The sequence below is a fragment of the Anser brachyrhynchus genome, assembly GCF_964034855.1.
Source record: "Anser brachyrhynchus genome assembly, chromosome: 15".
Lineage (NCBI taxonomy): Eukaryota > Metazoa > Chordata > Aves > Anseriformes > Anatidae > Anser > Anser brachyrhynchus.
In genome coordinates, this window is record NC_137733.1 from 8,316,916 (window position 1) to 8,342,910 (window position 25,995).

General features: G+C 39.5%; 1 protein-coding gene and 1 long non-coding RNA gene across 6 annotated transcripts in view; one reads left to right on the plus strand and one right to left on the minus strand.

The window, feature by feature from the left end:
- MYH11 (myosin heavy chain 11) overlaps window positions 1–25,995 on the minus strand; it is a 60,691-nt gene that overhangs the window by 27,615 nt on the left and 7,081 nt on the right. For 2 of the 4 annotated variants that reach the window (XM_080557344.1, XM_080557346.1), the window contains exons 3-8: window positions 21,712–21,868; window positions 14,056–14,083; window positions 6,844–6,946; window positions 5,093–5,113; window positions 2,940–3,032; window positions 1,950–2,013 (exon numbers count right to left, since the gene is read on the minus strand). In XM_080557344.1, the coding sequence (XP_080413470.1) occupies window positions 1,950–2,013; window positions 2,940–3,032; window positions 5,093–5,113; window positions 6,844–6,946; window positions 14,056–14,083; window positions 21,712–21,868 (466 nt within the window). The remainder of the gene's footprint in view (window positions 1–1,949; window positions 2,014–2,939; window positions 3,033–5,092; window positions 5,114–6,843; window positions 6,947–14,055; window positions 14,084–21,711; window positions 21,869–25,995) is intronic. The other 2 variants (XM_080557345.1, XM_080557347.1) reach the window with 1 other exon arrangement.
- On the plus strand, window positions 4–25,682 carry LOC308178550. Of its 2 annotated transcripts, XR_013939816.1 has the most exons (5): window positions 4–2,054; window positions 6,113–6,196; window positions 13,927–13,960; window positions 14,590–18,276; window positions 22,610–25,682. It is a non-coding gene; the product is annotated as an uncharacterized lncRNA (long non-coding RNA). The 2 variants fall into 2 exon arrangements; XR_013939817.1 differs by lacking the exon at window positions 22,610–25,682 and having other exon boundaries at window positions 14,590–21,702.

Sequence of the window (25,995 nt, forward strand, 5' to 3'; positions counted from 1 at the left end):
TTTGTCAAGTATGTTAAAAAAAATCAGTAACATATTCCAGTCCTTCCTTAATTGTGTCATCAGCCTCAGAACCATCAATAGCATTGCTGAAATATTTGCCATGAGCTTGTCTAACGAGATTTTGAGTCTAATTCTGTGGCACTAATATTGGTATAATTCTCACCACAAGGAGTAGATCAATTTCCCACCTCTTGTTGTATAGTAAATGCTGATGATCGTGATAGTAAGCACTACAATTGTCATAAATGCATTCTGAAGTTAAACATATAAAAATGGTGTTGATAGTATCATTCATATCACTTTTAGAATGAAGTACAAATATGAATCATCGTAAGGTGGGGCTGCTAGAAAAAAGCTCTTGAAGCCATTGTTGTAGGTATCAAAGCAATGAAAGTAAACTTTATTTATTGTCCATTTTTATGACTATCTAAAATATTAAAAATGAAGTTGACAATAGCATAAGTATTTTGACATCAATCAGTGATTCATTCTTTAAATGCTATATTGCTATAGATAAAACTTCAGTTAAGACCAGAAAAATTAACCCCCCTTTTTTTTCTGAAGATCACTTGTCAAAATAAGAGCAGAAAGATAAACTGTTTGCTGTTACACCTAAGAGAGAGGTTCCTTCCTTATAACTGCAATATTCTTTATCCTCATTTTTTGCAGCAAGCAGCTCCTCTATGCAAAGATGATCAATGCAGCACTGAGGAGTCTAGCTACATACCCATTTGTTCATTAAAACACGCTATCTCATAAACATAACCAAGGAAGGAGGCAACAGTACTTGGCAAGCAAAGTCAGGCTAAGTTGAATTTATCTGAAATGTTCTTACTATGGTCCTGAAAAAATAAAATCACCAAAGATATTGACATATAGAACACTGCTCTGAGTGCATCATTTGAAACAGCAGAACAGTATTTAGTACCCAAAGAAGACAAGTTATCTGAAAATATCAAGTGCTTGATGCTATCTGGGGCATCAGCACCAGCATTATATTTGTTTCACTTCAGTAGTGTGAGTTCCCAGAAAAGTAATTTATGACCATGGTGATTTAACAAAATATGTAAAGATTGAGGCAGATGCAGGGTAAAATGTCCCTCAGCTTGACAAAGGGAGAGGAACTGTAGGGCATAAAAAGGTTCTTTGGCTTTTTCTGTCTCTTTTGTCTTTATTATTATCAAGTCCTTAGAGGGATGGAAGATAAAGGTATATTACTTTTATTAAGATGATCCTTCAGTCCTCCAGACATAGACTGTAAAGCTGTTTTACCAGGTATCATACGGAATTCTCCCCTAGCAGGTTATTCTCAATGCTTTTTCTTAGAATCCATCTATCCCAGCACAACATACATAACCTTTCCTTTGCCAGAGTGCTAAACTTAAACTTGAGAACTAGGAAACGGTCCAGAAGGTCCTGGGTATGCTGTAGTGATAATGCCAAACATTCGGTGTTTTTTCGAAGTGTGACAGCATTACTGAGAAACAGGAAAGTTTCAAATCTTTTTATACAGCTGGAAGCCCAGATGACAGGGAACCAGAGAGACCCAATTAGGATCACACTGATGTGAAACAAAATGACTGCATAGCTCTCAAGATCACATACAACCTCAACCACAAATCAATCTTCTTGCCCCGTTGTGTTACTGGGAATCTAATCTTAAGTCCCCTCATGTTGCTTTATGCAGGTATGTTGCCTCCATTTTCTGAAGCTGTATATGGGGAATAGCATACTTTCCTATAGCTGAGAAAACAGACCTGAAAATGTAAACATGAGAGTAAGACAAACTGAGAAGCTAGTATCAGCATAAATGGAGCCACTTCCCTCCATCTTTGTTTATACCAGCCTCGGTGATATTTGCCTTTCTTAGACATGCAATAGAGCTTGTTTATCTTTCTTCCTTCTGCTAACCCTAGTTAGCTTCCAGTGCAGCTCATGGAAAAGGATACAAGTCTCTATGTTTGCTCCGACAATGTAGCCTGTCACATCAAAGTTGATGCGGATGAATTTGCCCTGTGAAGGAAAAGAAGACATAGGTTGGGCTGTTCTTTCAGGTATGTTGGATTTTACAGCAGTAGCGTTTAGCCTGCTTAGTGGTACATATATACTATCTTCTTAAGAATAACATGCTCGATTCCCACCTGCCAGGACAACCTATGGAAAAGACTGAAATGAAGTGACCTTCTCGGACATTCTCACTGCTCACTGATTTGCTCCCACATTTCATCCACGTACTTAGAGGGAACGAAATTCTCCGTAGTGGAACAGGCTATGGAAGCTGTCTATGCCAGCGTCTATTTTATACTTTGATTTCCATAAGGTCAATTAAGGAATAGGATTAGGTCTGCCTGACTCCCTCCGCTGAGGGATCCCCAGACTCTGCAGGGAATCAGCAGCAGTAGGAGCAGAAGGCCCGAAGGGAAAAGAAGCATCTGCCAACACTCCCAGCAAAAAGGGGCATCAAAGAGTGACAGTCCCCAGCTACTATTAGTCCAACTTCAATCTGCATGACTGCTTTCTCGTTTTCTCTTGTAGTCTTTCATTTAACACATTAACTGCTCTTTTTCCATAACAGTCACACCTTCCAAGAAGATGCATGCTCAACAGTGGTGCAAAGGGAAACAAAGTACAGGTTTCATTTGCAGATTTCTGGAGGAGGATATATCCTGGAGCAGGAGTTGACTCTGCATGGCCCACTCATAGACCACTAAATTGTGAAAGTACGATGGCGCTGTCAAGTCCGAGCTTGATTTTTAGTCTTGTATAAGGCCAAATTCCTATTTCAGAGAGGAATTCTAAACAATGTTTCTTAGGGATTAGTTTGGAGAAGCTCTTTAGACAGAAACATTGATGACAAGAAGGCCACTGTTTGTCCATTCTGTTTTAAAAGATGCTGTAGCTCCCCACAATGTAGACCCAACTGGATTTCTCCTACTTACGAATCTGGAGGAGTTGTCATTCTTCACGGTTTTGGCATTTCCAAAAGCTTCAAGAATAGGGTTTGCCTGTAGAAGCTGTTTTTCCAGCTCACCCTAAAATTCATTCAGACTCAGTTAACCCTGAACTTCATAATTACTTAATTAAAAACAGCACATGTACACTGGAGAAAAATGTTGAGAAAGATAATTTAAGTCTCGAAATTTTTGCTGAATACTCCACTTCATGTGGATTTGTTTTCATTCTCTGTTAATCTTTGTGTTTATATATTTGTGCAGTTGATTGCTGTCCTGTATACATGACCCATTTCCAGCCCTGTTGCCTCTGACAGATCAAAGTCTATTAATCTGTTTAGCATCATGACAGGCCTTTCTTTAAAAAAAGGGTCATTCAATGTCAAATATATATATATTTTTTTCAGTTCAATGTCATTTTTAAAGGGATATTCTTAAAGGAACCTCTAGCATATCTTCTTCAAGTTAGTTTATTGAGATCCTTTGCTAGCAAATGACAATGTAATTAGAATAACTTGCCGAGAATCATTTTAATGTAATGCGGCACAAAGCTACAAAGCAGATTTCACCAAGTCTATTAATAATGATTCATGCAAGGCTATTTAGGTTAAATATGGAAATGCACTGATTTATTTCAAACTAGGATAATGAATTCTCATGCAAACACACAAAACTTGTATTATGTTGTTAATTGTGCTTGGTAATTGCTAATGAAACAAATCATGCAATGAAACGAGCATGCATTTAATACTCCTATTTCTAAACAAACCAGTGAAGCTGAAAAAATACTTTGCTTATGAAGACTTTTTTTTTTTAACTTTTCATTCAGCTCTGGACTATGAAGTTACTCGCTTTCACATTTGCTTCTTGTCATCCTGTTTGAGTACTACTCTGCAGTAAGATTACCTCATTTTAAATAACTCAAGCTAAATAACATACAGAAAAAGTCCTTGATAGATAATATGATATCATTTAAATCATTCTAATGAGAAAAAAAATCAACATTTAGGTTGAATATAGAGGCAATAATTTGGAAAACGACAGCTCTTTCCCAATCAGTGTGCAAAACTGGTAACCTTCTAAATGCCATTTCTGAATGTCTTATAACTTACGTGGGAATGATGAGACTACCTCAAAAATATAGTAAAAAAAAAAGAAAATAATGGAACAGTTTGTTAACAAATGGCTAAGCTTGTCTGCATGGTCACAAGATGGGAGAATGAGCACCCTCCCAAGCATAGTTCTTTTAAGAGCTAAGGCGTAAAGCAAGTCCGCGGAACTACACAGAGTTGCCTGGGCCATCAATTAAGTTTTATTTTTTTATTTTTACAGAGAGCTTGTCAAATGAAGTAATAAATTACCTAAGGGGCAAAACTTTGTTGTAGTCAAAATTTGAGAAACAGCAGTCAGAATGAGGGGGAAAAGAGGTAATACAAAAAAAAATCCATATGCCTGGCATACAAACAAAAAGAAGCCAGCAAACCTGCCTGTTTTCCTAACGCACTGATATGCTGGATGTCACACCACAACATAGGAGGGCCCCCAAGGGCCTGTGAGAAACTGCCATAACACACCTGCAGTTACACACTGCAGTGGGAATTGCTCAGTTATACATCATAGCAGCAAGCTAGGAGCATGCTAACTTTTGCAGATGTGAACAATTCTTTACAGTTACATGAAAATGTCATTGAAAGCAATATCAAATGGAAAGCATGCAGCCAAACAAATCAATCAAACACGGTGAAGTTTAGGAATTATTTCACAACAGTCCTAGAAAGTTCAACCTGAAGCATGGAAAGCATTTAGGTATTTTCATTCAGAAATCACATTGCTCAATTTCAGGCTGAGTGGCTCTTTCAGGATCGTGGGAAATTTCATTCAAACTACGGCAATTTGAACACACACGTATAGGAGAGAGTGATATTTGAGAGATGACCCTGCCTGTGTCAGACCTCATTCTTTACCATGGAGCCTGACACAGTTAGGGTTGATTTGTGAGAGCATTTGGTGCTATTGTTGCTTTTCATCATATCATACAACATATTTCAACAAAATCTCTCTTAAATTTTTGAGGTGCAACAATAGCATGCAGATCTACACTCAGTGCCTTAAACACACATCAAACAGTCTAAGTTACTCACGTAAGAAAAAGATGGACCTTGCTGTATTGAATAATGTGGTATAAAACAAGTGTCAGTATCATTTCCATTACACAGACATTTTTATTGTTTTTCCTGTATTAAAATAACCAATACACAATTTCCATGCAAATAAACCAGAAAAACAAACAAACAAAAATCTATTGCAGACATACCAAGAGTACAAATACAAGTAGCATGTATAGAGTATTTTAACTGAAGAAAAAAAAACAACGTGAAGCAAAGGGATGGGATTTGGATCCAGTCCCAGGTCAGTCTCCCAGGACCAGACAAGGACAGATATTTTTAGGGTAAATCCCCAGTTCTTTTCTGGTGCAATGGAGGCATTTTGCTATTCATTATTTTTTTAATGACTGAAATTGCAATGTCAGTAGTCCCAGTCACTGAATTACTATTTGTCAGCATGTTATAGAACAATTTAGACTTTCTCTCAGCCCCCATCTGGTGGATATTTGCCTTCAGGTCTCTCTCAGAGCCAGTTTGATCCTGAGACTCATGTAGTTCCCCAGGGGAGTCAGCAGCAACTACAGTTACATACCCATTAGGAATGGCCCTGAAACCACAAGTTCATTTCCCCCAGCCACTGAGAAGGACTCGGCAGGATGAAATAAGGTTTTTTTTTGCATAAACATTCAACAAAGGAAAACTATGCCCTTGGTCTTGAACTGTTTCCACCAACTTGAATCACAGATTTCTAGAAAATACTGCCCTAAGGGACATCTACTCCCTCCCTTGCCCTGAAGCAGAATACGCTGTATGTAAACAACAATTACTCATGGTGGAAGAGGCCAGGCTCTGTGCTCTGGAGTCTTCTATCCTCAGGCATACAGGATAGGCAAGTCCCAGCACAGGTGTGGTCACAAGATTTTTACTTTGTTTTTCACTACCCTATTAATTCCTTATTTTGGACCCAGTCTTGCATTTGGGATGCACTGAAATGTCTTCCTGAATTAAGCCTGTTTTGTCATAAAAGTTAATTGCTACCTTTTTTTTTTTCCCCAGAAGTTTTTGAGTAACATAAAAAAGGCTGGAAATGGTTGAAATGACTTAGGACCTCAAGTTGCATCAATGAAAACAGCAAAGAAGGTGAGAGCCTCAGCCACACCAACGATTTCAGGGAACTGGGTAGGCATAAGCTCTTATGGTTCAGAGCAAAATGTTGAACTTTAATCACTAAAGCAAGATTATTGCAAATTTTGAAGCAACAAAGTACTTTATAGAAAATGTGCCTTTCAAAATTGTTCTGTATCAACACCATAAAGAGAAACGATAGTTTTTATATTGAAACTTTTGGCTAGTTCATAAAAAAATTGCGTGCTAACAAAGCCAATCAACTCTTCAGAAGTCTAAAAGTTGATATATGTTTTTGTAATGCAGATGGACGATGTTTTAGTTAAAGGTTTTCCTAAAGTTCTTATTTGCCAGAAGCCAAGGGTAAAATAAGGACCCAAGCCCTTGCAGACTTCAAGGCCTTCATGTTAGGATATAAATAAGTACTATGCATATAGAAAGCTATGAATATTTCTCTTCTAGGAAAGTACATTCTGATTTGATGCCTAACAGGGTGTCAAACAAAAGTGTTTTTTTCCATAAACATACAGCTGTGACATAATTGTGTACTCTTAATATGTCGACTACTTGGCAAGCCACAGACATTGACTTGCTGTTAGCAATCAGCTCAGTACAGTCCTAACAGGCACAAAGGAGAGTTGAATACAGAAAAGCTCACTTACAGTGATGCTGGTGTCCTTTTTGCCCTTATGTGATGAAGCAACAACAGCCAGGTACTGAATGACCTTTTTGGTATTTTCTGTCTTGCCAGCACCAGATTCACCTCTGAGGAAAAAGAAAATAAAACAAAAGAAGGTAACTGGTGGACTCCTGCCATTTGATGAGTTTGTTGTATAAAGACAAGACTAGAAACTGCCTGGCTCAGTATTTATCCCTGAACATGGTCTCTCCAAACCCACTTGACTTCAGCATGCAAAGAACACGGTATCAGAGCTGTATCTCTGTCCCATTAGTATTTTGATTGGACATTGGGCCATGTAAGGCAATTCTAAAGCACTTTTGTACAGCACTTCATCTTGCTTTGGCAGTGTCTAAACATTTATGAGAACTGGGGCTGGCAGGGAATCTGCTCATATTTTAAGACCCAAAAAAATGCAACATTAACTATAATGTGGTACAAGAGTAAGAAAAAACATCAACAGTAACTGAACAGTTTTCTCATCTGAAACACTGGTATTAAAGCAAACTGACCGATTATATCAATGCTGTAGAATAAGGGAATGATACTGCCTTTTCTGATCTCCATGATCTTCAGACTTTCCTTGACCTCTGTAAGACCGGAGCTGGCACTGCCAGAGTTGTCCCAGCTAACCAGGTAGCAGGGGACTTAATGTGGGGACATTTCTGACCAGCAGAAGCGTCATCCTGGCTGTGCTCTGTGCAGTGTCTCTTGGGAAGCAGGAAGGTGGTATTAACTTTCTACCTCCCAGAGGATTTCCGGAGTTAAGTTTATTTACAACTCTTAAGCCCTCTCTTAAAGTAAAATGCTGGTTTTCTAAGTATAAATACAAGGACCAAATTTACAGTCTTTTCTCAGAAGTAAAACCATTTCCAGCCTACTTGTCCCTCTCTGTCACATTTCATTGTCTCACTTCTTCTAGATATCTTTGGCTCTGATGATTATATGGACTAAGATGTTTTTATCCTGTCCTGTCTCAGCAGTCAGAAAGTGCATTACTGTGGGTGTGGATGTAGTAAGTTAGTTCTTTCAACTCTATCAAGCTAGTGCTGTGAGGAGGGCAACAGTCTACATGTAAGTTGGACATCTCTCTCTTTGGGTTTGAATCTAAGTGGATTTAAAAATAAAATGAACAATACATATAAAAGCCCTATGGATATTTGTCAACTCTTTTGAAGCTGAAACTATTTAGCCGGATCCATTGCAGTTCTGCTTCTTTTCCTAATTAGGAAGTAGAGGAGTTAATTTTCCCTACCAAGGGACCAGTGAAAAATGGATGTTAAAAATATGAGTAAGTGCTAGGCAGAACTTTAAAGATGGGATGACATTGATGTAAACCTTAGAAAACCAGAAACAATTCCTGCCCAAGGTACACATGATAAGTGCTTCTTCTGACTTTTAGAGTTTTAACCAGAACTAATTGAGACGAATATGTTCCTTATCATCAGACCTGGGGTAATTTGTGCAGTTTAGAGGTTGGATTCAACCCCGCCTGGACTTCAGTGCTAAAACATTTCCATGTTTTATTGATAAAAATTAAGTGTCCTGGGAACTATTCCAAACTAAGCACACCAATTTGAAGACATAGGCATACTAAGTTTTCAAATAAATTTACCTTGCAACTTTGATACTTTGGAATAAAAGTAAAAACTTTCTTCAAACAAACCCTAGACTTTGAACTATTCTATTTTATTAAAGGTTATTTGTAGTTCATCACTACATGAATTGCATTTCCTTTCTCCCAGGGCAACAGTGCCCATCATTTGGCTTTCCCTGAATCCCTGTGAGTATTACCATATAAGGCATCATTTCACTTGTAATTATCCTACCATACTGCAATGCTGAAGTTGCTTAACGTTTTGTTCTGTGCTTGCTTTCCTTAACTCTTTGCTCCTGCATGAGCTGAGGGTTTTCCTATTTTCTGCAGCTACTCTTTGAGGCTTTAACTTCCTTTTGAAGTGGACAATAAAAAATTCTTCAACGTGAAATGGAAATGCTTCAAAACAAAATGGAAAACAGACAGGATCTCAACAGCTGCAAGGAAGAAAAAAATCTCTAAGGTCATTAAGTAATGAAGAATCATGTCCATAGCTGATGAACACTTCTATTTTTTCAGCACATCAGATCATTTTTAAATGTCCTTGGCAACACGCAGGTCTGATAAGCAAGTATTAATTAAACAACATTACTCTGAAGGATGCATCAGAGCTGTATGACAAGGTCTAGACTTCATCTCAGTGATAAAATACCATGTGTTTGAAAACTAAGTAATGAGGAGGAATAGCTAAATCGGGTTCAATGCCTTTACACATCAAGAAGCTTACACTTACAAGGGAAAAGACCCAGGAGGAGGAGAGCATGTGACTCTCAGCTCCCTTCATAGGTGAATGAAACTCTTCCTATAACTATTGAGCTGCAGCAGAATTGGTCACGCTATTTTTTTCTCTGCATCTTTCTTGCAGTACCATCATTTCTGGGATGGCAGAAGCAACTTTTATTGTGAAATGACATGCAGAATCCCACCTGTTTAAAAATTGGCATGCTGTCTTCATTCTCAGTGATTCAATTGTTAAAGACCGGCCTTTTTCTTGCAAGCCTCTTGCAAGCAGTGATTTCGGCATGAACCATAACCAGTGGGGTTCCTCCCAGGAGGCATCTTCTGAGTGCCTGTTTTCCTCAGTCTTGTATCCCAAATCATGTTCCAAATGGGAATTTCATCATGCAAACTCTGTTAACCACTGTCCTAATCATCATCTTTTGGAAGCAGACCGATCATTTGTTTAACTGAAATATCTCAAGTCATTCTTGTTGCCTGCCATACAGAGGCAGCACATTTATTGCCAGAGCAGTTCTTTGCAACCAGCTCAGGTGGGCAATGCAATCTAACAAACAAACAAACAAAAAATAACAGCAAAAGCAGTTCCTGTTGCTCAGTTGTGATCAGTTCAATAGCAGTATTTAATCTGCTTCCTATACATATTTTCCTCCCAAGAAACTACCTTCCTTTCCCAGAGTAAAAAAGTTCACTAGGCTTACAGGCTTGCTCTGATAAAAAAAAACCAAACTCCAATTGTGTGGCATAGCTTAAATTTATTTCCCCTTTGTTTCTTGCCAGGATTTGTTTTTGGAACACTGTAAAGGATTTAAAGCACATAGCCCCCCATATAGTGCTCATCTATAACAGTTTTTTGTGCTATACAAGCTACTAAATCCTCCATGACTCCATTGCCTTCACCTTACATGAAAATTATCGTAGTTCAAATAGGTTTCCAAATTAGTACAAGTTGAGAGTGGGAAGCTGGCCCCACTGTTGTGGGGTGAGCCCAGTGTGTAGCTAGGACTACTGAATGTTTGGGCATAACAGGGAAAAAAATATTTTCAGAAGTGGATTTTTTATTGAAAACTTGAGAGCTTTCTATATTAATATTATGATATAAGACTTAGTTTAATTCCGCTTTTGGAAACATCTAAAAAGTTACAGAAGGATTTATTTTCAGCATTTGTTTCATCAAGCAATGAACCACAAAATTGACCATTCACACATCCCTTAATCTAGCTACCCTGGCACTGCGGGAAGCCTCTGTGCATAGAGCAGTCAATGAGGTGCTCCAAATCACATTAGGGCTTGGCAGGCTGCAGTATGAGATGTGCAAAGATAATGAAAATCTTTGTCCTAGACCATCTGAATCCCCCCAGAGACCTTGCTCAGAAGCCAACCCACTGATCCTCCTAGTTTGCTTATAAAAAAATTCCCAAAGGAGGCCAAGCTGTTTTGGCACCAAGCTCCACCTCGGGTCTAAAGCTACACAAGATAACCATGTGGGAGAAGAGCCAGGCAGCAATGTGTGCCAGCTCCAGCCTTTGAGATTTAGTGGGCTGGGAAAGAAGTGTTTAGCTCTCTTGTGGAGGAGGCTTTGCCTTACAGAACTTTGCAATCTGGAGGATGTCCTGGGTGTCTCTGCTTCTTGACACGTGCCAGGGGAGAAAGCAGGTGGGGGTCACGGGGCCCGGTGAGGCTCTGGACAGTTTGCCCAGAAAGAGGGAGGAAGGGGGAAATGGCAGGATGGTCACTGCCTTACTCAGAATTTTGTCTGTTGCTATGCCAAATTAAGTGGAATCAGTACCCTGCTACCATATGTTTTGATAGAGGCTAATCAAATAAAGTGAGCATATATAAAAAAAGTAAAAGCTAATGAAAAACTATTTGATTACATGTACAAATCGAGTGTTTAACAAACATTTGTTTTCTTAGGCTTCACATTTCCCCTATGCTTAGAGTTTTGATCAGATTTTTTTCCTCCTTCATTCAAGGCCAATTTTTGCTTAATTAAGGCTCGTGCCTGATACTTTTAGCCACATCTGGTTTCCAGAAAACAATATTCTACCCTCTCTTTTCAGGAAGTAGTTAAAATATTGTAACTCCAAGATCAGACAGGTGTAAGAGCAGATCTTTAAAGCATTTATGTGCTTAGCTATGCGAATAAGTACCTGTGGAATTTTGAGTAAAAAAAAAAACTAAAAATTCCATCAGCATCCATTTGTATCTTTAGAAATCAAAACATAAAGGCCAGAAGTCTCCTTTGAGAGCTGGTGCCTTAAGTTGGAAGAAACTTGAAAAGTCACAAGCCTCTTCACTGGCCATTGCTTAGTTGCTGATGCACCGAGGCTGCTCAGGTCCCCAAGTGACTGGATAGTTATTCCTATTTGTTTTCTCCCTTCAGCAACACTTAATGTTCTGGTCCACAGCACCCAGGCCCTCAGCATGGTCTTTGCAAGAGTGAGTTCAGAATACTTCACGGCCAACTCAGATGTCAAAGAGGAGACACTACAGCGGGGTATTTCAGGGAATCCCAAGAGGCAGGCAGAGGAGGGGAGGCTGCCCAAAGCAGCATGGGGACTGAAACACGAAGATGAACAAGTATTAACTACCTGGATTTCCAGACATATGGAATAATGAGATTTCATACCCTTAGTGCAGAAGCATACGCTATGTTATGTTAAGTTATGATAATGATGTAATAATCCTTATATCTACATTTTTAACAATTTAGGTAGCAGGCTTTGGAAAGCTTGAGTCTACAGCTGTTTAAAGAAAAGATCCCAGCTGATCAGTGCCATGAGATCTTCAGTTGTTTTATTTTTTAGGGAAAAAGATAATTTCTTAGAGTTTTTAGCAATTATAAAATAATGTGAATTGTTTGTGCTTGAACACTGCCTAGCTGAAAGCCAAGTGAACTTTCTTGTTTCTGTACAGCCAAATAAGGCCAAAAAGGATGATAAACAAGTAGTCGTTAAAGCTGTGTACAATGATTTTAGCTTGACTAATCTTGATTTAAAAGACCAGCGAGAGCAATATTTCAAGCCATGGGTCACGATGCCCATCCAGTATACAGCAGTTACTCCAAATGTGGCTGTTTTCAAAGTGGGAAAGACATTTCACTCTCTCTATTTTATGCCTTAGTGGGGTGAAACACATAATGTTTCCAGCTTCTAGGTGGAAAAAAAAAGGTATTCTTATATTCAATACATATGGTAGCTGTCAGAATTAGAATCCTTAAAGGATTTTCATTAACAAAAAGTCATAGGTTTGCCGAAGAAAGTTAGTTTTTTAAAAATCCTAATATTCCAAGGTTAAAAGAAGATCTGAAGAGTTACTAATGGAAAAATAAACTAAAGTACAGGAATAGAAGGAGGAAATGCATATTGCAAATTAGTCTTCATTACCATGACATGTTTCATCCTGGGAAAAAGTGTGATGTGAATTTTTATTTCATCTTTGCGTCGATTTTAGATTTGGTATTGGTTTTCATGTATTTTTGGACAGATTCTTGACTGATACACTGTCATGTAATGAAATCTGGTCACAAGAGAGGTCAGAGCTATGCTAGCCTTTAAGGTACTGTGTACAGTACGTGATTTGTACTTCTTAAATGATTAATTTGTTCAAGTCATCAGTGGCACTCACAAATACCTGTATGGCTGGTGATCACTAGCACTACTTTTTAAAAACTGTAGTATAAATATTCAGTCAGTCAGTAGCCACATTTTTATGGATGACCTTCCAAAACCAATTCGGTTTGGGATTGTGATGTGTATTTGCAATATAGGACAGACTACAGCATCACAGCATGATCCTGCTATAAACAATATGCATGCCATCTTCTACAAACAAGAATTTGATTTCACATGAATCAGATCCTACCCTTGATTGGCAGAACTGGAAGATGCCTAATACAACAAACACAAAATTAAGCCAAAAGCATTCTCGATGGCATTCAAGTAATAAACCCAACTGACTAGCCATAGAGAAATGCAGACATGGTCAAAATTGCAGGACAGATAGAAGATCCCCATCCAATTAAGGAGCCTGAGTGTTTTGCAGAAGTGGCTAGGAATGATAAACCTAGGAAAGGATTTTGAGGAGCAGTAAGTTGTGCACAGCAAGTGTTATTATATTAAAATCTCTGCCTGACCCATGGTCACAATGTGGCACCACCTGAGCACTGGCAGGCCAAAACTCAAAGAGGAGGCCTTCAGCAACTCAGGACTCAGAAGAATAAGGGCTTTCAGAACAGGGCTGGCTTAGTTGCTATTTCACTATTGCCTAAAGCGACTACATCAAGACTACAGAAAGGTTCGATCCATACAGTGTGCACTTAGCCAGCACGCCATGGCCTTGCACACAGGCGGGCTGTGCCAGCAGGGAGGTGCCTGGTGTTGGTTGTTCTGGCTGCACTACATGCAAACAGTACAAAACAACATGAACTTAAGGGTCACATTTTTTATAACAACAACTGATTTAGGATATGTTGGTAAGCTACCAACACTTACAGATGAAAAGCTGCTCAGTAGATACCCAGGATGCTCCGTGTTCCTCAGTTTTCTGTTTCCTTTAGGGAACTCTTAAAGATCTCCTGTTCTCCCTAGACACAGTTTTACAACTACGGTCTCCGGCTGGTTGTTGTAAGCTCTAAATCTCTGAATTAAGAAAGTCAGTGTAAAGCAATAAGTTTGTGCGTTAAAAACTTCCTATGACATTGATACCTGCTTCTTTTTTCATCAACAGGTAAATCTTGGACTGGAGTTCAGGCTCATTGAAGGTGAGAATATATAGTTCCATCAAAATCGGAATTGATTTTGAATATGGAAAGACATAATAATACTGAGATATACTAAAATGGATGAGTTTACTTACGTGCACAGGATAGACTGGTCTTCTCGATCTGTGAATAAAGAAAAAAATCCATTAGGGAAAATGGCTAAGTCCTGACAGAAGCTGTTATATTTATAAGGACTTACATTGAGCAGTCTAGACCTTCCAAACTCTGGCAATTCATGATTAGTCAAAAATACAGGGTTCAGATCTTACATAATTTGCCTTCATATTTAAATAAGCATCTCTAATGGAAATATTTTGGACAAAAAAAGAACAAAAGGTTAATAGTTCAAAAATATTTTTTGCAAATTCCATTAGAGATGAACTATAATGAGGACAGCAAGAGGATCAGGCTCTCTATAAGAAGATTATAATTGATAATTTCAAGCCTGAAACTCAAGTTTTTACTATGCTTATGAAGTATGGCTAGCAGCCCACTTCAGACAAAGTCTGGATAGATAAGGCATCAAAAACTAAAATGTTTGAAGCTGGCTATGGAAAGCTTTAGATTTTGAAAGCAGATCAGTCCAAATAACTGAATGATGTACTCAATATATTTTATTTCATATTTAGAGATAACTTTTTATCAAGAGGACCGATAATTTTCAAAAGCATATCAGCAAGAACATAAGTATTCTTCATATTTTACCATGAACAGGATTATCAAACACATACTGGATGAAAAATTATAAAAAGGTGAGCCAAAGTCTCCACTTCTACTGTGTAAGGCATTTAAGAGGTTTCTGTGCAGCAGAGTCCAATATGCCGCAATGCTGCAGCACATTTTAGGATTACATCAAAGCTCCATAATCTTGCCATGTACCTCCCTGTTCATGCATTTGGAGTCTAAGTTTCTCTTTACCTACAGAACTTTTACACAGAATTTTCTACCAAAAGGCTGATATCAGGTTAAGCTTAGGCTGTAATAGACAGTGAAATCACACTGAAGTTTCATAATGTGCTCCATAACACTAAAGTATTTCCCAAAGCTCTACTGAAAAGTCTGTGATAAAGGGAGGCTTTACAATTTGCCTCTGTGGAAAGATGTGTGTCTAGCACATTTACTGTGATCACTTCTGAAACAGAACTCTTTTTTTTTTTTCACCATGGGAATGGTCAAACTCTGGCACAGGTTGCCGAGAGAGGTGTGGTAACTCCACCCTTGGACACAGCTACAGGTAGACTTGATCAAGGCTCTGAGCAACCTGCCCTTGCGTGGAAGTTGGCCCTTCTTTGAGTGTGGCTGCCTCAATCTGCCATGTACAGACTGTAATATTTACCAGATGGAGAGCACACATTTGACCAGGGAAGCCTCTGGGCAAAGGTTAAGACCCAAAACCCTTCCTCATTTTATTCAGCGTGTTGGATGACTTGCAGGGCTACCTATCTGGTTGCTTGCCCTTATCGCTGACCCTGTATGTAATAAATGCCATGAGATAAACAAGCTTTCTGTACTGTGTAAAGATAATGGAGATAAATTCAACCTATTAAGCTTACAAGTTGTAATTGCTGCCTGGACCACAGCCAGCCTAGGAAAATCAGTAGTGGTTTCTGCTCTGGTGTGGATTGATATTAAACAACTGTATTTAGTCCCAGTTCTCCAGTAACATTTGAGCAGATGCTATAACATTGACTGCTTTATTGATCACTTCCACAGCAAATGGCACCACTTTACCACTTTAGTCAGTAAATTGGTGTAAAATGAATCATTACATTGCTGTTGGAGGTATTTGTCAGCAATTAACATTGCAGGACTCTTCCACGTACACATTTTGGAGAAGAGGAACTGTGAGCCATGTTTACTTTTTGCTGCAAGATACTGAGCTAGGCTTTCTCTTAGGTTAAAAAAAGTGAGAACACAGTAAAATTTTGCTAAAAATACACTGTTGTGTAAATAGAAACCATGGGCATATATTGATATTACATCACAAACTCATAAATACCATAAAGAAAACAAAATTGACTCCTTGATACAGAGTTGCCAGTGGAAATTCTGAGCTCAGGGAACATTTGAAAAAATCAGTTTCCTCCAAGCCAAGTGTTTTCTCACTTCTCTTTGCTGCCCATTGCTGCCCCTCTTTTCCTCCCCAGTAAGTGACAGACCCCTCTTGAAGGTGTCTCATAAACTGGCCCACCACAGGAGTTTGCACAAGTGCATGTATATGGGCAGCTTGGCTAAAATGTAAGAAAAAAGGAATGGGAAGGTCAGGAGTTACACCAAGTGCCCTCTGGGCCAGTGAACAGACCATACAAGCCAAGCAGGAGGTACTGAATTTCTTCAAACTCAGACAGCCCAGCCCCTTGTGCAGGTACTGGAAACAAAGCAGAATAAGGAGGAAAAGGAGAGAAGGGTGAGTCTTTGGTGTGCTGCCAGAGGCAAGGTCTACTAGCTCCCCAAGAAGGAAAGGGTGCCTCTGGTGAAGCGGCACTGTGTGACACTGATATGCAACCTGAGGGCTACTGGGATTCTTAGAGGGAAAAGGAAAACTTCGTTTTCAGCTTTCTCTTGTAATCCCAAATGGCTTCTGGGATCATACCTGTGCAATTTGATCATTCCCTGTAGGTGAGCTGCCCCATGGCATTCTTGCAGAACTCTGTGAGGGAGCAGTGAGAAAAAGCTCCTTTCTTGGTCACTGGACTTAGCCCCTTCAAATGTCCTGTATACTTGGCAGCCATATGAAGTTCTGAAGTTTTAAGCCCTATGTTGCTGAGCTGTGCATCCTGTCCTGCGAAACCTCACACCAATAAACTGACCTATGCACATTCATGGAATGAGAATGCCTGAAAATGCTATATTACCTTCAGAAGTTTTAACAAATTGCAACAGTAAGGATGGAACGTATCAGGAAACCTAATCCTAATTTGTTATGCCATGATCTGCAAATACCTGCCTCATTTACTTTCCAGGACTCTCCAGATTGATTGCTTCTATTTCTGTTCTGGAATATTTTATTCCATGTAGGAAGGATTGTACCCTGTTTTAGGAGTCTGCAACTTTATGTGGGTCAATTTATCAGAAGAAAATGACTCACAAAATAAAGCTACTTAAGTATAATTTCAGGGGTTTACGAAGTATCAAAATATGTTTGCTATCTTCCAAAATCTCTTTGGTTAATTCCTTTTTTGAAAGATTGATACTACCTGGAAGACTATCCTATCCTGTATTTCTATACCCCCTCTATGTCCATATTAGACATTTTGGATATTTCTGTGTTTTCTCCTCAGCTCTAACAACATACAGACCTACTTCACAGTCTAAAAGCCACTAGCTTTCCTAACCCTGCAACTGACTTTTTTTTTTTCTTTTTTTTTTCTGGAATCTGCTTCACTTTTTCAGCAAACACCTCCAGTCTGCTTGTAAGAATCATATGCCCCTCTGTTCTCAATAGACCAGCTAGTTCTGCTTAATCACAAACAAAATCAGATGGTTTATCACAATGAAGCAGCAAGTTGGCAGCTTTACCATAAAAGGGAAAAACAGACTGAAGCCATGCTCCAACACTCGCTTACTGCTTCTTTACATTTGTTAATAACCACACTGCCTAAAGGGGACATTTCTGTACAGTCCTGCTAAGGACACAGTAAACAGCTGGCTTTTCACAGCAGCCTCCTTTTCTAGGACCTTGGGAACTGTGCTCCCCTCCCATACCTCCCAGTAACTAACCAGGTTGTTTGTTTTTCCATCTTTAACTCAAGCTTGCTTACAAAGTCGTTGCATAAAAATGGCTTTGCAGAAAATAGATAAGTTTCTCAGAGTTGCAGGAAGCCTCAGTATGTCTTCTCTATATCATTTATTGCTAGAGCACTTAATAAAAATCTAATCTTCCACGTTAACATTTTATATCTATTATTACTGCTACATAACCTGACCTTTTGCATTTGTGCTGTTTACTGCTCATTTGCTGTTTGCCACCTGTAGCGGAGATGGCAGAAGGCAGCAGAATTACTCATTCTTACTGGACCAGTGTCTGAGCTCAGCCACCACTGGAAGCTGGCAGTGGTGCAGGAAGCCATCCATCCACCCACCTCTGGCTCCTCTTCCCTGCCCTGCGCTGCTCTCTCTTACATGAAGGCATGATGCAGCAGCAAGGCTGGCGTGCACTTTAAAACTGTCCCAGCAAAAAGCAAGGGGTGATTGTAACCTGGAACAGTTCTGTGTGATGACTGAGTGAAGAATAATGCTGACAGTGTTGGAATAAGGGGGTTGCATAGCAGCTGCGCTCCTGGAAAGCTACTGCCTCCGTAACACAGGAGAGAGAGGTGAGTACAGAAGCATAGGGTGTTTTTTTATGATCACAGTCTCTAAGTGTAGTAGTAGTCAGCTAGCTGGTCTGTAAAGGCGGTTAGTTCAGTGAGGTAGCTCCTGGGGCCAGATACACACATAAAATGTTCTCTTGGAATATTATATTCTCCTGGATTTTTAGATGAAAGAAAAATTCTTGTTCTGTATGGAAATGAGCATGAAAGAATGACTGTGCCTGGGCCATAATTGTACTGCATTAGTGACATGTGGTAAGCTGCAGATTCAACAAGACATTCAGCACCCCAGTTTGAGCATGGCAGAGCATGGCTGTGATTTGGAAAAGATCACCAGTCCTCATAACAACCTGGTGCATGTGGGCATTTTATCTCTGTCCAGCCAACATCTCCATTAATTCCCACGTCCTGTGAGAAGTCAGCTTTTCCGCATATTTGGAAGAAAGTCCAATTATCTGATTTCTGTTAACCATGACTAAGTGTTACTACCAGAACAACTTTGATAGGACTTAAGCATCATCCCTAAGGAATACATTAACCAAGTAAGTCTCAAAAGCAGAGGAGGGGCACAGAGTGCCCTGCTCGTGCCTTTTGCTGGATATTTGTGCCAATAGAGAGGCTGAGAATATGAAGGGTTTTAATTCCCAGCTGATGAACCTGCAACAGGAAAATCTACAGACGCTATGGCTTGGTTCACTGAGATACAGAGGTTCCTTCGGGCATCTGAACAAGCTGACTGCTCTTGGCCAAGCAGCCCTGGTCAAGCAGTACTAGCATGTAATTCTTCAGTCTCATGAACCTAAGATATATTTTACTTTGGCAAGAAGAAACTATGCAAGTTTCCCAGATAAGGAGCAATACTGAAATTTCACAAGGAAAACATTCAGTGCCCCTATCCATGTTTATGAGTAAGAATTTCTGTTTATACTCCATTTGTAAACATGCTAACAAAGACCTACAAAGCATTCTGTGCCTATATGTATTGCGTGCACACACACACACAATTACATTGATGACTACTTTCACCACTCCAGTGTGAATACAATTTGGCTGAATAACTAGAGTTATTTTGAGGTTTGGTTTAGTTTTATGCACAAAATATGAGTCTGTTTTTCCAAACAAAAGCACAGCTTTAAAAGCAGCTGGGGCCCTCCTCAGAGATGGAGAGACTCCAAAGTGGCATGTGCAAGTAAATAAGCAAGAAAAGCGTAGGTGTCCTGGGCTTGTGATGCAAGCTGTTGTGGGAAGGCTCCCCGGCTGCCGTGCCAGCTGTGCCTGGTTGGGATGGGAGACAGCAGAAGAGCTCCCTCTTAAATGTTCAGCTTATGATCTGTTCCCTCCTCCTTTTTTATTCCCTTCCTTCCTATTTGTTCTCCCCCTCTTCTTTGCTGCCAGGAAGTTTTCCTTGCAAAAGGGACACAAATCCTGAGGCGTGAAGCTTCCCCAGGAGTCGGTAGGGTCAGGACATTATTCCAAGCACCAAAAAAGTGAAGAGAATGAAGGAAAAGCATACAGTTGTGCTGCCTCCTCCTCCCAGCACCCAGCCTGACAGGCACAGCTGAATCCCTGCTGTTCTAGGTGCAGTTAATGGCCACAGTGAAGGGCAACAAAGCTCAGGTGGCTTCAGCAGGGCACGTTAGGAAGAACAGGAGAGAAAAAGAGTGAAAGAGGTCCTTATGCTGCTGGGATCAGGCAGAGAACTGATACTGTTTTCATCTTAAGCAGAAAAATTGTGCATACTTCTATGGTGAAACAATTCTTATTTTTTAGCATAGGTATAGTATTATGTTCTTTTCTGCAGGTAGTTTGAGGTCCTTCCTAGGTGTTTTTTCCCCCCGTCACATTTTTAGGGGACAAACAGCAGAGTTCTGCACTGCTGAATGGGAGAATACTGCTAAGCTTCTTGCAGAGCTTCCACATGAGGCTTGCTACTTAAAGGATTTGGGGAAAAGTAGACTGTTCTGGCTTCAGGGGCTGTTCAGAGCCCTTTGCAGTGCTGTATGCAGAGCACTGAGCTTGAGAGATGACCTAGAAGACAAATATGTGACTGTAGCTTACAGGGATCTGCTTATACCAAGTAAGTTTCTTTTAGCTGTGGCTCCACCAGAAATTAGATTTACTGCATCATGTTATTCTAAAAGCTTGCACCTGCCCACTTAGCCCTAAATATTTTATGTGCCTGTCTTCATGAATAACTGCTGTTACATTAAGGAAGGAAGGAAGTCTGTTTTCACTGTGTCTGGTATTGCTATGTTATTGATCCTCATTTGCTGCACCGTAATTCTGCCTTCAGGGATGCCTTCATAAAATAAGCTGACATAGTTCCAGAAAAGAAATGTCACATAAGCAATAGGAAGAAAAGAGTTGCTATTGTAAGGCAGATATGTAGTTCTCTGCGTTTAGAGTTGAATTAATTCAAGCACTTGTATGTCTGAAAAAGTAAGATCCTGAAGTTAGGAACCAAAGTTACTATTAGCTGCTCAACTTAAATTTAAGTAAATGATCTTCAGGAATTTTAAGGTTTTTGTTATCTGGATTATTTTGTTAGCATTACTGTTAGTACATATAAGTACTCAAGACTGCTGGGGGGAGAAAAGAAGATGTTTATTGTTTTTCCCCAGTCAGACTTGAAACTCATAAACCTAAAAGCCTTAAGCTCCAAATCAGGCAGCCCTAAACTTTGGGGCTGAGCCATAGTCACCTGCAGGATCAGGCCCCTAATGAGGGCATTTAAATCTCAAAGCATTCTGCATCCTCCTGGTTCTCTGGAGCACCCAAGGTTGCAGCAGGATGGCAACCAGTCATGTCCCTGCAGCCTGTAGGTGCTGCAGCCTCTATGTTCACCTCTGTAGCTTTTTTGTCCCTAAGCAATCTTTCACTAGAACAACATCCCCTTGGTCTGTCAGTAGTGACTGCGGAAATTCCCTGTGAATTTCTAAGGTTTCATTTGTACACTTTGCAGTCTCCTTTCCTGCTCTGTTAGGAAACAGAGCACATCAAAACTCAGGACTCCAAAGCATTAGGCAGTTAATGAAAGTAGCCCCGAAATGTTATTTGAATTTGCTTGCTAGGAGAGAGAGAAGCAATGCCGACAGATGCAGCAGTGTTAGCAGCTAACTTTGGAATAGTCTCCACTGGTGGAAAGGGAGCGTTTTCCATGCCCGTATTTGCCAAAACTATTTGCTCAACTTTGAAACCTTCCCACATGCCTCGACACAGATGGGTAAAAGGATTGTTTTTCCTTTTTGAGTCACAGTGTTTGTGGACTGCCGTTCCTGCCAAAGAATTCCTCCGAAACTTCTCGAAAGGCCGTGTCTCCCTCTGGATCAGACCTTTTCTGACTGTGCTTCTTGCAGGAGCACATGTGGAGCTCTCAGTTGTTTTCTCCCACATTATGGTGCAGAGATTTCTAAGAACAGCAGCATTAAACTCGCCTACCTTGCAGCATGCTCCTGTAGGCTGTGTCCGCAATAGCATAGATGTGGGGTGGCATTTCGTGCCTCTTCTTTCCCTTGTACATGTCAATAATCTTCTCTGAATAAATGGGCAGCTGTTTGTATGGATTTATCACAACACAGAAGAGACCTGAATAAGTCTGCAAGAAAATTCAAATAAAAACGGGAATCAATATCACGTACTGTCTCTATCTCACGAAACACAGGCATCAGTTGCATTGAACTATAACAGCATTTTAGCAAATAACACTTTCTTTTGTATATCACTTAGCTTGACAAATGAGGCTGTAATTTTTGAATGTACATGTATGGATGCAGTTTCCAAGTGCACAAATATTTATTTCTAATAAGCAAACAGTCAGAAAGCATGTGAATTTAGCTGCCTGTAGAAACACCATGCATCGATTTGATGTTGCCGGTTTCTTTTTACTTTAGCTATTTTCAGTACATAGTGAATCACCCTTATTTGTGATGACATTACTCTAGTGGTTCATAATATTTCTTCGTATGTGTATTTGAATACTGGAATTCATTCTTTACTCAGGCAGGTGTCAAATTTTGTAAATCTTAAATAAGAAACTTGGTTTGATGTTGCAAAGTCATTTTTAAAAAGATGATGTGACTACCATGTAGCAGTAATAATTGAAGTGAGTCCTTGAAAAAAATTACTCAATTTCCAAATAGATGTTTTATTAGAAATGTCCTATGCCTTCGCTATGTAACTATTTCTGTAAGAGATTCAAGGAAAATTGTTTTATATTTAAGGTTTACTGAAGGTATTAATATAAAAATATGTATGTAAACAAGTAAGAACAGTGGCTAGCAGTTGATAACTGTTCATCCAGGTTTTGTTAATTTTTTAAAATTTTCCTTTATTTCAGGAAGCTCCAGCTATCGAACTGAGAACAGAAGTAATAGCACCTGATAGTAGATGATGACCCACATCACAAATGGTTACCAAAAGTAAGTAATTTTCAAGGGTTTAATAAATAAACACAAAAATTATTAATAATAATAATAAAAAGTGAGATTATAGCTGCAGCCTTTAAGCCAGCTGTTAATTTTAAAACCATGCCAATCTGGGGGAAAAAAAAAAAGAAATAATGAAATTGTGTTCTTTATAACTTAGACATAAGGTGTTGGTATTCCCCCGCTGCGTGAGTGAGTGCTTTGTGGTGCTCAGCTGCTGCCTTGCCCTAACCTTGGGGCTGTGTCCAAGGATGGCTCAAGCCACCTAGGCTCCCCCATTAGGAACCAGGGCAGCGCAGGACTGTAAAATGCCATCTCGGAGGCTCGGATCTGGGCACAGGGATTTCCCTTTCCTGACCATATTAGGAAATGGCACAACACAGTCTCGGCACAGCCTGAACACTTTATATGGTATTCAGCAAACAGGGCGAGAGCATCCATCAGCTCCTAGCAGTGAGGAGCAGGTTGGGTGCTCCGTGCTGGGCAGGAGAACGTCTGGCGTGCTTTGGCTGTTGATGAGGGCCTCTCCTACTTTTTACAGGTTGTGATTGTGTTTCCATGTGCTCAAGTGAGATAACTAGAAAACGGAGTTCAGGATCTTCTTCAGCTCTTGATATCCCCAAGCTAAAAACTTTGCTATGGAAGGTAAATCATTACTGTGCTGGCTTTTCATTGACACCAGAGCTTAGGATGAAACTCTGCTAATTGTATTGAAATGAACTTTATTGCTGCAGGGATGACACAGTTGAAAAGGGCTATAATCTTTATACCAGAATAACCTCAAGGCCCTAAATGGAAGGACAATAATGCCTTTTTTTTCAGTAGAAATAGAGTTACTGTATATCCTCAGCTAATAATTCCCAAGTAAGTAAAATAATATGAGAGTAAATTTCTGATTCAGAAAATTAATTAGGCCTCACTTCCCTGAGATTTATAGACATTTTCTTGACTTTCATCATGCAGAGTCCAAATGCCCCTATATAGCTATCTATTTGCACTTGTAAGAGCTAATTTGGAGGCACAAGAAGCAGGTTACTAAAGGGAAATAGCCTGAGCTAACAAAGTTCAGGAATCCCCATTTCTGACTGGCCTGTGAGTGATACCTTCTCTCACCTGAGGGAAGTTAACCAAGACTTTGTGGTTTCACCACTCATAATTCTAGGTCTCTACTTTGCAAAGATTTGGGGAAAACAGATTAATGTATGCAGTATTTTGAAGGCAAAGAAACCAGTTGGCTAAGCATGGGCTTTAAAGTGGTGAATTTGAAGTTTCTGTGCTTTGGATTATTCTCCTGGGTTATGGTCCCTCCTGGGAGGGGGGCCTGCCATCATGTCCCTCCTGGGGGATCTGAAGGCAGGACCTGGTCTGAAGTATTTTAGGGATACTGTCTGCACATGACTGCTGTCTTTTGGACAGCCACCACTGATTGGTATGTAAGAGAGATTGATGCAAATACACGCGTCTATGTTGTAAATGTCTAAATTTAGGCAGAAGAATCCCGCCACTGGCTCCACCATGCATATATAATTTTCTGTAGACAAGAAACCATTCTGCACTGTTGAGCAAAGACTGAATGAATAGTGCCTGTGAATGCAGGTACAAGAAACTTGATTCTGCTTGCAAATCCATTGAAGCTAAGATGCTATTTTATTTATGTTTATACCATCATTTTTAGTCTAATTTCTGCACGGACAAGACAGATTCTGTTTGTTTTAAACAATGTGAAACAGGAGTTTGCCTTTCTTCAAGTAACTCTGATGAAGAAAAAGGCCAGGGTGTTCTTCCAGTCTATGGTCACTCTGAATTACTGTACTCAATCTTTTCTATTTAGTAATGTTTAATTTAAATGCAAGAGTATGTAATTTATTTATTTATTTTTCCTTCTATGTTGGCTTTTTTTCCTGTAGTGTAATGGGGAATCCTTGCTTGCATCAGTGATGCTCTGAAGGGAAGAATATTAAGGTCATCTTTTCCTTGTATGTGTGGGACTCCAAGGGAGGCAATGTCGGCAGTGCTTGGCAAAGGGAGGAGATGGTGGTTTACAGTTAGTTTTGCAAATGGATGAGAACAGAGCCAAAAATTCTGTTTGTTTTTAGGGCTTTTTTTTTTTTTAACCTCAAAAGGTATGACATATGACAGTGTTTAGCAGGGCAGTACTGTGTAAGGCTGGACATTTTTAAAGCAGTTTTAGGTTTCCTGAAAATACTAAGAACTTGTAATATGAGTAAAAGTAATTTCTTTATAACTGTTCATTTTCCACCATCTTAAAATGTGGTCTCTTGAGACAGAGGCTAATTTCAGGTACACTTCAAGTTTGGACTCAATGAAAACAAATTTTAAAGCAGTGGATGGTGCAATTAAATTATCTCCCTCTTCATGCAAAAAGTAGAAGCTCCACAAAACCCTACAAAGTAAACTGACTGCAAGTCCTGAAATATGTAGTCAGTGTTATTTAATACAAACAAACACCACCCCCCACCTTTTATCACTCTAAACAACTAGTAATTCTTTTTAAATCTTGGAACAGCACAAAGCAATTCTGGACAAATACCATTTCAGTAATTAATGCTTTGTGTATAATAATAATACATAGCTCCCTCTGTTCACCTGCAAACATAGAATCCAATAAACTCAGATCTGAAAGTGTGGAAAGTCTAGCTTCTTTCAGGCATCTTGATGATGTGCGTTTTAGTACATTCCTGCAGGAAAGATCTTGAGCTTTAGCTCTTTTAAGTTGTGCATTACAAAGGGTTTCGTTGTTGTACTATATATAACTGTCTTATTTTCTGCTTCATTTCCTACCTTCCAATTTAGCATTCCTCATGTTAAAGCGAGCTCTACTCCTGCCTCCAAAACCACGTTACTTAAGCTCTGTGCTTTCTTTCATTCACCAGTGGTCTGTCATGCAAGTAAAATTTCCATAGATTGAAACTATTGATGACTTCTCTACAATGTAGCACAGGGATTATCCATGTAAAATCAAAGGTAACTGCTAAGTTCTGTGGAAACTTCCTGGGGTTTCTTACTGTGCAGTTTGTAACTATTGGCACAGCTACGCTACAGGGTTGTTAATGGCAAGATATGCTGGTGTTAACACACTTGTGTGGATTGGAAGACAGAAGAATCTTGGCCCTACATCACATTAACGAGAGGAGATTGCAATTTGCCCAGGCTTGTCTGATCTGTGAGTTGACCAACAGGGAGAAAAAAAATCTATGTTGTAGTAGCTGTATCTTTCATTCAGTATTGCACTGAAGGATAGGAGTACCCAATTGGATTCTGGTGGGATCACTTGTTT